This window comes from Callorhinus ursinus, unplaced genomic scaffold (genome assembly GCF_003265705.2).
Source record: "Callorhinus ursinus isolate GAN/ISIS: 27379988/994484 unplaced genomic scaffold, GSC_fseal_2.0 scaffold56, whole genome shotgun sequence".
In the NCBI taxonomy this organism is placed as follows: Eukaryota; Metazoa; Chordata; class Mammalia; order Carnivora; family Otariidae; genus Callorhinus; species Callorhinus ursinus.
Window position 1 is genome coordinate 8,077,006 of NW_027397118.1, and position 13,258 is coordinate 8,090,263.

Sequence of the window (13,258 nt, forward strand, 5' to 3'; positions counted from 1 at the left end):
ATACAATAATTTTCAAATAAATGGCACAAATAATCCTAAAATTTGTATGGAATCAGAAAAGACCCACAATAGCCGGAGGAATGTTGAAAAAGAAAAGCAAAGCTGGTGGCATCACAATTCCGGATTTCCAGCTCTATTACAAAGCTGTTCTCATCTAGACAGTATGGTACTGGCACAAAAACAGATACATAGATCAGTGGAACAGAATAGAGAGCCCAGAAATGGACCCTCAACTCTATGGTCAACTCATCTTTGACAAAGCAGGAAAGAATGTCCAATGGAGAAAAGACAGTCTCTTCAACAAATGGTGTTGAGAAAATTGGACAGCCACATGCAGAAGAATGAAACTGGACCATTTCCTTACACCACACACAAAAACAGACTCAAAATGGTTGACAGACCTCAATGTGAGACAGGAGGCCATCAAAATCCTAAAGGAGAACACAGGCAGCAACCTCTTCGACCTCAGCCGCAGCAACTTCTTCCTAGAAACATCACCAAAGGCAATGGAAGCAAGGGCCAAAATGAACTATTGGGATTTCATCAAGATAAAAAGCTTTTGCCCAGTCAACAAAACCAAAAGACAACCAACAGAATGGGAGAAGATATTTGTAAATGACATATCAGATAAAGGGGTAGTATCCAAAATCTATAAAGAACTTCTTGAGCTCAACACCCAAAGAACAAATGATCCAATGAAGAAATGGGCAGAATACATGAACAGACATTTTTCCAAAGAAGACATCCAAATGGCCAACAGGCACATGAAAAAGTGCTCAACACTGCTCGGCATCAGGGAAATCCAAATCAAAACTTCAATGAGATTCCACCTCACACCAGTCAGAATGGCTCAAATTAACAAGTCAGGAAATAACAGATGTTGGCAGGATGTGGAGAAAGGGGAACCCTCCTACACTGTTGGTGGGAATGCAAGCTGGTGCAGCCACTCTGGAAAACAGTATGGAGGTTCCTCAAAACGTTGAAAATAGAGCTGCCCTACAACCCAGCAATTGCACTACCTGGGTATTTACCCCAAATATACAAATGTAAGGATCTGAAGGGGTACGTTCACCCCAATGTTTATAGCAGCAATGTCCGCAATACCCAGACTATGGGAAGAGCCAAGAGGTCCATCGACAGATGAATGGATAAAGTAGATGTGGTGTTTATATATACAATGGAATATTATGCAGCCATCAAAAGGAATGAAATCTTGCCATTTGCAATGACGTGGACAGAACTGGAGGGTATTATGCTGAGCGAAATAAGTCAATCAGAGAAAGACATGTTTCATGATATGAGGAATTCTTAATCTCAGGAAACAAACTGAGGGTTGCTGGAGTGGTGGGGGGTGGGAGTGATGGGGTGCCTGGATGATAGACCTTGGGGAGGGTATGTGCTATGGTGAGCACTGTGAATTGTGTAAGACTGCTGAATCACAGACCTGTACCTCTGAAACAATATATGTTAAAACAACAACAACAAAAAAAGAAGATAGCAGGAAGGAAAAAATGAAGGGGGGAAAATCGGAGGGGGAGACGAACCATGAGAGACTATGGACTCTGAGAAACAAACTGAGGGTTCTAGAGGGGAGGGAGTGGGAGGATGGGTCAGCCCGGTGATGGGTATTAAAGAGGGCACGTACTGAATTTAGCACTGGGTGTTATGAACAAACAATGAATCATGGAACAGTACACCAAAACAAATTATGTAATATATGGTGATTAACATAACAATAAAAAATTTAAAAAAAACTAATGATGTAATGTATTGTGACTCACATAATATAATAAAAAAAATCAGAAACACTGATCAATGACTTCTTGGCCTTTTGGCTAGGATCAAGTGCAGAAACATGATCAAAAACTAATGATGTAATGTATGGTGATTAACATAACTAAATAAAATTTAAAAAGAAATTAAAAATATGACTTTGAAAAAAAATTCAACAGAAGGGCTGGAACAAAAAATTGAGGAAGAGCCTCTGAATATAGGGGGAAAAAAAATCCAATACCAAACCAAACAAACAAAAAACCCAAGGAAACAGAAACCATTTGAAAAAAAAAAGGAAGAGATTCAGGGGGTCATTCCTATAGGACTAGGATCTGACTAGTAAAGGAACCCTAACAGAAAGAATAGAGAAAGTAAAGTGATAATTTAAGAAAATTTCCCACAGCTGAAGAGAGTAACAAACTGAAAAGGCCCAAGTGCCAAGCAGAGAAATACAAACAAGACCCACAGAAAAATAGAAACTTTGGGACACCAAAAATAAAGACATTCTTCCCAAAAGAATATGACCCCCAAAATGTGGTTTTATCACAATGTGTAGAATAACAAAAGTGGTAAAAGAATTAAAAATAACTACTAAATATTAGATTAAGATGGAAGGGAGGTTGAGGTATACCCTTTACAAAGAAAGAAAGAACAGAAACTGTACAAAGGTAAAATATCAAGCAAAAAGAGTTATATCTACATTACTTAGAAATTTGGAGACAAAGGTGAAAACAGGTATTGTTTTTTTAAAAAAAGACTTTTCTGGAGATAGGAAAACAGTGAAATGGCCAATACTCCCAATGTAATGTAATGCAATTGCACTGAGCTGCATTTATATAATTTTTATATGTATTCAAAAAAAGAGGCACTGTCTGGGGCTTAGATTTTAAGGATTCTGACTGAAAAGAGGCCAGGGTTTCAGGATGAAGGTTGCAATGAGTGTGGAGGCCCGGGAGTCGGCGAGGGCAAGGTGTTTTATTAGATCAGCAAGTCTGCTGAGACTGTAGTACAGGAGGATTGGGAGAAATTTGGAGAAACTGCAAGATACAGATGAAAAACAAAAAACTGAGGTGTGAGTAGGACCTTAAATGTCAGGATATGGAGTTTAGAATCTAACCTGAGGAGAGTAGGGAGTCATGGAAGGTTTTTTGTTTCTGTTTTTTAAGATTTGTTTATTTATTTATTTGAGAGAGAGAGAGAGAGAGACAGTGCACGCACAAGCAGGAGAGGCAGGGAGAGGGAGACACAATCTCAAGCAGACTCCACAGAGTGCACAGCCCGACTCAGGGCTGGATCTCATAACCCTGAGATCAAAACCTGAGCCAAAACCAAGAGTCAGACGCTTAACCGACTACACCACCCAGGTGCCCCATCATGAAGGTTTTAAGCAAGAAATTCCACTAATGGACTCAGGCTTTAAAATTTAAAACATCATGTATTCTCAAGCACAGAGAATAAACAGGGACTGGACTCAGAGAGAGATTATTAAAACCATGCCATTGGGTAGTAATGAAGTCTAAGTGGTACATGGCAGTGGGGCTGAATATGAAGAGATAAATATGAATGCTACTGTGAAGGCAGAGCCAATATGAGAACCATCTGGACAGAAGAGCTACTGGCATGAGAAGGGACCACTGAAGGCAATGTCCTTACCCAAGAGAAGGACTATGGAAAGAAAGGCAGATTTGAAGAGAGAAGATAACACATTTGCCATTAGAAATGTATCTTTGCTCATCAGGGAAATGCAAATCAAAACTACAATGAGTTATCACTTCATACCTGTCAGAATGGATAAAATCAAAAACATAAGTAACAATAGGTGTTAGTGAGGATGTGGAGAGAAAGGAACACTTGTGCACTGTTGGTGGGAATGCAAACTGGTATAGCCACTCTGGATAATAGTGTGGAGCTTCCTTAAAAAGTTAAAAATACAACTACCTCATGATTCAGCAATTGCACTACTGGGTATTTACCCAAAGAATACAAAAACACTAATTCAAAGGGATACATGTACCCCTCTGTGTGTAGCACCATTATTTACAGTAGCCAAATATATGGAAGTACCCATGTGTCCACTGACTGATAAATGGAAAAAGAAGATGTGGTATATATACACAATGGAATATTATTCAGCCATAAAAAAGAATGGAATCTTGTCATTTGCAATGACACGAATGGAGCTAGGCAATATAATGCTAAGCGAAATAAGTCAGAGAAAGATAAATACCATATGATTTCACCCATACGTGGAATTTAAGAAACAAAACATACAAGCAAAAGAAAAAAAAAATGAGAGAGAAAAAGAGAGAGACAGAGTCAAAGCAAGAAACAGACTTTTAATTATAGAGAACAATCTGATGGTTACCAGAGTGGACGGTGGGGGGATGGGCTAAATTGGTGATGGAAATTAAGGAGGGCACTTGCTGGGATGAGCACCAGGTGATGTATAGAAATGTTGAATTACTATATTGTACACCTGAAACTAATATAACACTGTATATTAACTAACTAGAATTAAAATAAAAAATTTTTTAGATTTTGTAATTCATAAAAAAAGAATGTTTTATTTTTTAAACATTATTGAAATATGACTGGCATACAAAAGCTGTACATATTTAATTTGTACAACTAGATGAATTGGAAATAAGTATACATCCAGAAATGTTGGATTTTAAATACTAGATCTGTGGAGAGATGATCACCAAGTACTTGGAAATTCAAGTTGAAATATCAGGAAAGAGGTTAGGATTAGAGATACAAATTTAGAGACATCTGCATGAGAAGTCAACTATTTCCCATGACATACCTTCCTCCCACACATACCTTCAAGCACACTCAAACACTCAAGTTAAACATTGACTACATTCTATATAACAGGTGTTATACTATCACAAGTACTGAAGCTATAAACATAAATTAAACATGTTCTCTGATCTCTGGAAACTTACATTCTAAGATCTCCAAAAGGTGGGTTTTGGGGTTTTTTTTTGGGAGGGGTCAAAATCTCACAATACTATAAAGTATATCTGCTGTCATTTACAATACTTTTCTTTCTACTCTTCTAAACTTACTTATAAAAGGGGATTTGTTTTAATCTTTAAGTAACATCAAAAGAAAAGAGCAATTTCTGACAAGTGAGAGAGTAGTGAGGAAGGTCATCCCAGATGATACTTTTCCAACCCCAGTCTAAAAAGGTATAAAAAGACTTCCCTTTATGTGAAATTAATTTGCTATGGGTATTGTTAAGAAAGTCAACAGCTCTCAATTTAGTCCTCAATGTTTTAGGTTTGTAATTTGCCAAAAGCCCTATCAACGCATACTTGAAGGAGTGGACAATTCTATAGTTGTGGCACACTCCTTGCTTTCTGGATTCTGGAAACTTCCTTCTGCCATAAACTTTCTGTGAAGGAATGCATTGATTCATCAGGCCTGGGCTGTTCAAACTCTGAACATTCCCAAGAAAGGAATATTTGCAGGATGGGCTCTTGGCTGGATTCTTGGAATGATCTGTCAGATAAGAGTGTTTTTGCATGCTTAATTAAGGCCATGGGCCATACTGTACCAGTGTGTCCAGATGGTTTATGCTAACAATGTGATTTATGGTGAACATCTGTTTTTGTTTTTGTTTTTCTTTTCCCTCTAGGGAGCTAGAGCTTGAATAACCAAGGTCAATCATGCAGGTGCTACATGCCTACATGATTGACCCTCAATAAAAACCTAGACATTCAAGCTTGAGCAAGTATTGGTTGGCAACACTTTGCATGTGTTTTCACACATCATTGCTGGGTAATTGTGTCTCACATGACTCCACTGGGAATGGACACTGGGAAGCTTGTGCCTGGTTTCCTCAAGACTTGCCCTGAGTGCCTTTGCTGATTTTATCTTGCATCCTTTCACTGTAATAAATCATAACTGTAAGTATCAGAGCTTCTAAATCCTGTGAGTTCATCTAGTGAATCACTGAGGCAAAGGATAAATGGGGACCTCTGACACATCTTTCTTCGAAATCAGGAACTTTTCTTGTTTCCAGAAATTGTCTGAACTTTACTATTCTCATTTTTCCCACCATTTGGTAGGGTTTAAAGCACCTGGTCAATCCCCACAGATAAGTTAACTGCAAAGTCTGACCTGGTCAATACTGACCAAGAGAGGGGCTCCTGGGTGGCTCAGTAGGTTAAGCGTCTGCCTTCAGCTCAGGTCAGGATCCCAGGGTCCTGGGATCAAGTCCCATGTTGGGCTCCCTGCTCAGTGGGGAGCCTGCTTCTCCCTCTCCCCCTGCTCATGCTCTCTCTCTCTCTCAAATAAATAAAATCTTTAAAAAATAATAATAATAATGACCAAGAGGTCTCTGATATCAACATTTCAAGCAGAGGGCTATGTCTACTTCTCCATTTCATCAGTCAATGCCACCCAGTCCCAGCAACAGACAAGGTCATGTCTGGTCTTGGCTCTTGCTTAAATGGCCGAGAAAGTGGCAAAGGCACCTCACCATTTTATATATCACTACAACCAAGCTGCCAACAGGTGGGGCATGATGGCTCCCAGCAATTTTCTGCTGTCAATCCTCCCATCATCTCCTTCTCAGAAACTGTACACAACGCTACACAGATGTAATCCCCATGAAGCTGCAAGACAGAAGTCCTTGTCCTTACCCTACAGTACGTCTCTAATGTAGGATGTGGCTCCACCTGGGAGGCATGGCATAGATAATTTAGTAGCAACATTAGAAAATGATTTCAATATAAAAAATACACCTAGAGTGAATTCTCCATCAAATTCACTCTCACTCACTTGTACTCTAATAAGCTTTTGAATGGGAGAGAAAGAGCTGGAAGTATACTGCATGTCAAAAATTACACAGAACCCACAGCTTTCCTTATATGTATCAAGCATGAAATTACTGTTTAAATTGTAGATTTTGTGAGTTATGTGCTTTGATGCTCTCTGGCTCCTATCCCCACAACTCAAATCTGTAACCTATTACTTTATTTTCTAAGAGAAGGCTTTGCAATTTCATTACCCTACAGAAGTGGGTAACACATGTGAAATGCTATGTAAATGACACATACTAGTCTTAAAATGGCTCAGAGTCACAGCACTGGGTAATAGGAAGTTAAACGTATTCCCTATTTTACCATTTCTTCAAGTGAAATTGCATATCTCAAATTTGTACAGAATGTATCCTTGTACTACACTGACACGAGTGGTAACTAAGATAAAGGCCAAATCCTCACCTTATACAGGAGTCAAACAGGCCAGTGAAAAATTCTAACACATATTAACATAGGGATTTTATGTTCTTCAGAAAATCTTAACATTTATTTATAAGTCTCCCAAATAGCTTCTCATCTATAAACCACTCAGAGTAATTACATGTTTTGTTGAAGACCAGCAGAAGAAACAGAGAAAGTGTAACAGAATCCAATGGACCTGGTTGGCTCTCCCTTTCTCTCATTAAAACAAGTATGTATTTGTGTGTGTGTATGTCTGTGTGTGTGTGTGTGTGTATTATATGTATATGCATGTTTTTTAAAAATATAAGGAGCATTTGGGGTTTTTTGTTTCGTTTTGGTCTTTTTTTGAAGTAGGCTCCATGCCCAGCATAGAGCCCAGTGCAGGGCTCAAACACACAACCATGAGATCAAGGCCTGAGCTGAGATCAAGAGTTGGAAACTTAACCAATAAGTCACCCAGGTGCCTCAAAAGAAGCATTTTGATTTTATAAGCTTATCTTCTGGAAGTGCCATTATTCTTATTAAATAAATGTTAACTGTTTGGAATCCCGGGCACACACTCAGGTTCATTCCCTTTCTCCTCAGGCAGTTTCCATAATCCACAACATTTTCATTTTACAGTCCTCATTACTGGTATCATTTAATACTTGAGGGTTTGCTCAAATCAACATCAATCTTGCTGATCCTGCAAACACTTATTCTGTTGACACAACACAGTCTGAATTCATAGCTACTAAATGTAAAAAATTTTAAATTATTCCTTCACCCAACATGTCACCAAGTACTAAGAACACTCTGACAGTCACTCAGTCCTGTCACAGACACACAGAAATGGACAGACATTAAGCATAGGGCTTTTCATGGGACCCCACTTCCACCTCATATCTCCCCTTGCCCACACATACATACTGTATCCTCCTGAAGGCATTTAACACCTTAAACTCAACCACTGTTAAGATGAAAACGTTTGCCTGGAAGACATCCCGTTGGATACATCTGACTCATACTTCTTCATTAACAAATAATCTTTTACAACAAGTATCTTAACTAACCAAAAAAGAGAAAAGCCTTGCCCTCAGAAAAAGCAATAAAAACCCATTCAGAATAAAATTTCTTTTTAATTAATCTTTAAATGTCTCTAGATGAGTCTAAATTAAGAAAAAAAATCTCCTTACTTGATTGGAAAACCTCATGCTCACGTTACGCTGATTCTGTAGTGGCACATAGCGCTGGACAGGATCAATGTCTTCAGGACTGATTAATTCATCAGCTGGAAAAAAAAAAGGGAAATGACATTATCAAAAATGCATCTGTGCAATACTATAAACCAACTAGACCTAATAGCAATAGAATACTTCATCCAACAAGAGCACAATATATATCCTCCTCAATGCACATAGAATATCTTCCATATACTAGGCCATAGAATAATCCTCAATAAATTTAAAGAATTAAAATTATACACAGTATGATTCTGACCACAACAGAATGAAATTAGAAATCAATCAATAGGAAGAAATTTTAGCATTTCTTCTAATATATACACATATATATAATTTCTTCTAGAATATAAATATGTGGAAATTAACTCACTCCTAAATAACCAATAAGTGAGAGAAGGAAACAAATGGGAAATTAGAAAATAGTTTCTAATACATGTTCTGATGAGATGACTGAAAATGAAGACACATACCAAAACTTATGGATATAGCTAAATCAATGCTCAGAGGAAAATCTGGAGCTGTAAATGCCTATACTAAACAGAAGAAAAACTTCAAATCAGTAACCTATTTTTCCATCTTAAGACAGCAGATGGAAAGAGAAAACTAAATCAAAAGCAAGCAGAAGGAAAGAAATAGTAAAGATTAGAGTGGAAGTTAATGAAACAGAATATAGAAAAACAATAGGGAATATAAATGAAACCAGAAGTAGATTCTTGAAAAGCTCAAAAGTGGACAAAACTTTAGCTAGACTGATCAAGAAAAAAAGAAGACACAAATTACTAAATCAGGAATGGAAGTTACGAACATTATCACTGACCTTCAGGATTATATGACAATACTATGAACAAAATGTACACCAATGATTTAGATAACCTAGATGGATATGGACAAATTCCTAGAAACATACACATTACCAAAACTAATTCAAGAAGGAATATAAAATATAAACAGATTTATTTTTATTTATTATTTTTTAATTTTATTATGTTATATTAATCACCATACATTACATCATTAGTTTTTGATGTAGTGTTCCATGATTCGTTGTTTGCGTATAACACCCAGTGCTCCATTCAATACATGCCCTCTTTAATACCCATCACCAGGCTAACCCATCAGATTTTATTTATTTGAGTGAGAGAGAGCACACAAAGTGAGAGCGAGAGGGAGAAGCAGACTCCCCACTGAGCAGAGAGCCTGACACAGGACTCAATTCCAGGACCCTGAGATCAATAACCCTGAGCCACCTAGGTGCCCCTATAAACAGATTTATAACAAGTGACTGAAACCTTCTGGAAAAAACAAACAAAAAATAAATAAATAAATAAAAACCCAGGACATCATGGCTTCACTGGTGAATTCTACCAGTTAAAAGAAGTAAACCAATCTTTCACACACTTTTCCAAAATAGTAGGGGAAATGCTTTCCAACTCATTCAAAGAGGCCAAAACTACAAAGTCAAAACATAAATAACAAAGAAAACATGAGATAAATTGAACTTTGTCGAATTATAACCTTGTGGACCTCAAAGGACACGATGAAAAAAGTGAAATGACAACCCACAGAATGGGAGAAAATATCTGCAAATCATATATCTTTAAGGGACTTCTGTCTTGAATATATATAAAAAATCTTATTACTCAATAAAAAAAGACAACACAATTTAAAAATGGCCACAGTACCTGAATAGACACTTCTCCAACAAAGATACACAAATTACCAATAAGCACATGAAAAGATGACATTAAGTCATTTGGGAAATGCTTATCAAAATCATAATGAGATACCACTTCATATCCATTAGGATGCTATTATCAAAAAGCAGGTAAGAACAATGGTTGGAGAGGATGCAGAGAAACTGGAATCCTCATACCTTGTTAGATGGAATGCGTTACAGCACAGTTACTTTGGAAAACAGTCTGGAATTTCTCAAAATGTTAAACACAGAGTTACCATATAACTCAGCAATTCTACCCCTAGGTATATACCCAAGAGAAATGAAAACATGTCAAACAAGAGAAAGTTCACAGCAGCATTATTCATAAAAGCAAAAAAATGGAAACACCCAAATGTCCATCACCAGATGAATGGATAAATCAAATGTGGTATGTACATACAATGGAATGTTATTTGACCATAAAAGGAATTAAGTGCTGATGCATCAATGAACCTTGAAAACAGGCTAAGCGAAAAAAGCCAGTCACAAAGGCCAGGCATTATATGATTCAAGGTATATGAAATGTCTAGAATAGGCAAATCTACAGGGATAGAAAGTAGATTAATGAGTGTCCAGTGTTGGGGGAAAGGGTGAATTGATTAGGGATGAGTGGGGAGTAACTGGGTATGAGGTTTTTTTGAAGGGTGATAAAAATATTCTAAAATTGTGGTGATGGTTGTACAACTCTCTGTGAATAAACTAAAAACCACTGAATTTAAACTTCGAATAGGTTAAGAGCTAGTATATAAATTATACCTCAATAAAGCTGTTCTAAAAATAATATATTTGCATTCTCTCAAGAAAGGAAACCAGTTCATGAAGGGGAGACAAAGTGCTTCCTGATACTAAATTCTAAAAGATTTCTGAGGGCATTTTTCCTGGGGCACTAACCAGCATGAAAGCAATGGCTTCAACTACTATTTTACTGTTGTACTGAAAGCCCTTTCACCTGGTAGTTCCTTGTGGCAACTATGGATAAAATCCAAGGACATAACAATGAAGGCAGTTTAGAGTGTTTGGAAGGAGAGGGTGGGGAGAAGGTGGGGAGAAGGTGTTAAATCAGTGGTTCTCTGCTGTCTTCTGCTTTAACACCCCTCAGAGAGATTCAGAACCTAAGGCTCAATGGAGCAGGAATTCTCCATGGACGTGGAGAGGACTAGGCTAGGAAGGTGTGGTGGGAAAAAGACACTGAAATGTAATTCTGCATAACCTCGTTGGAGTGCAAGTTGGCAGTATCTATGCAAATTTACAGCAGGCATACTCTGTCCCAGAAACTGCACATCTATAAGGTTATCTTAGTTATACTCAGACATGTAAAGGTAATTGAATAATAACATTAAAAAAAAAAAAAAGAATTTAACTTCTCCCAAAGTGAATCAGCACAATTTTTACTGCACTTAAGCTATGAAAATGTCTTCATTTCATATTTGATCTTCAGTTCTTTACTGATTACATAAAAATGACACGATGCTGAGTTTCATATAAAGTCACCTGTGTATAATATTTGGTAAAAAAAAAAACTACACCTCATTTTCCATAGCTTTTTAGGTACTTCTTTTAGTCAGTGAATAATTCTGAAAAACAGAGCAGAGAGTCAACCACAGAAACACTTGTAAATTTCTTTGCAGCTGGGGTAATGCTTCTCATTATACAGGTATTTCTATTCTGGTTTAACTTGAGGGCACATGTGCAAGGCTATCCAATAGACAAAATCACCAAAGGTGTTTTTCATAACTCTTGAAAGATGTTTTTAATAATAATAAAAGTGATATTAATGATAGCATGGCAAGAAAAAGGAGGAACAGCGCAGCCACGGCTGCCTCTGCCACAGGAAGCACAGCAACACTCACACGGTGCATACAATGTTCCTCGCCTCATTTGAGCATTTCATGTAAATTAATTCATTAATCCTCACCACAACCTTGTCATTTTACAGATGACAAAATGGAGGTGTGGAGGGGCTGAGCCACTTGCACACAGCAGGTAAATGACAGAGTTTAGATTCAAGCACAGTCTCTCTCTCGAGTCTTCACTCATAGCCCAGACTAATCTTACCCTTTGAGAACACTGACACTGCACACAACACAGATGGAAAAGATATCAAGAGGAGAAAACATTAAACAAATAATTTAGACCTCGATAGGTTATGTTTTTCCTATTCAAATCACAGAACATTCTTCTACCTCTGAAAAAAGTATACTTTTGCAAAATTTAAACCAAACCAATATGGGCTTAATTATGGCAAATACCACCATATAATTTCTATTTATTAATATCAGTTGAGCTCATGATGCAGGGTTGATTAGTACAGTGATATTCTAAATAGCACCAAATTATTTCCCTATCTCATTTGTCTGATCACTGAGATGTGAAAAAATTTCCACTACCAACAAGCATTTTACATAATTAATGTTTCACTGTCTTTCTACAGAAATGAAATTCTATCTTTATTATTTTGTTATTTATAAATGACGACAGAAAAATTAAGAAATCTTATATCCTTGGAAAGAATAAATGCTAATCTATTAAAATTGATATGGATCAAACAGTTAACCAAGTCTCTTGAAAAACCTTATTTCTTTGCATTTCCTTCTCATTTCTCTATTTGTACTGCATCTATATATCTAGCTTGACATTCCAACTTATACCACGTGCTCATCTATAACCCCACAAGCTGTATGCTTCTCATTCATGGCTATTCCCCATTTTCTAGCACAGCATCTGCCATACAGTAGGCGCTCAAAAGACTTATTAAACAAAATAATAAGCTGGTGGGTTAACAAATTTGGAAACATCAATTGCTGTAATCATTGCTTTAATTTCCATAATGGTAAAAGTGACTAATGTCTCAAAAGATCAGGTTAATGGACATATTTTTTTTCCACTTCATTGATTTTTAACATTTGGGAGGCAAAACAGAGCTCCTCACTGTGCCGATGCCCTGTCACTGGCTTTCTGGTGAAGAGTGAAAGCCTGAAAGAACTTGTGCCCGACCAACTACAGAATATGTAAAATGAAAATAAGGGAACAAGGATAAAAGAGCAATGGCTTTCTACATTTCACAGTATAGTACCAAACCTCACAGATAATCAAGCATTTCTGTAAATAGGCACAGCTGTCTTTAAAGACAACAGATTAGGTTCATTAATATTTGTATGTTTTGGTGTGTAGAAATTTTATGAAAATACACCGTGTTTACTTCAGTCATTATTGAAATTAAAAGGAAACATCAAGAAGAATTTTTGTTTCTTTAATAAAATGACAATTCAAAGGAAATTTAACAGAGCAAGTATTTTTTATCATGACCCCAA

The 13,258-nt window shown here is 37.0% G+C and overlaps 1 protein-coding gene across 3 annotated transcripts in view; it reads right to left on the bottom strand.

Moving 5' to 3' along the window:
* The window catches only part of PHKB (phosphorylase kinase regulatory subunit beta), a 303,729-nt gene that overhangs the window by 99,277 nt on the left and 191,194 nt on the right, over positions 1-13,258 (bottom strand). For all 3 annotated transcript variants that reach the window (XM_073884358.1, XM_025852340.2, XM_025852337.2), the window contains one exon: positions 8,183-8,277. In XM_073884358.1, coding sequence (XP_073740459.1) covers positions 8,183-8,277 — 95 coding nt within the window. The remainder of the gene's footprint in view (positions 1-8,182; positions 8,278-13,258) is intronic.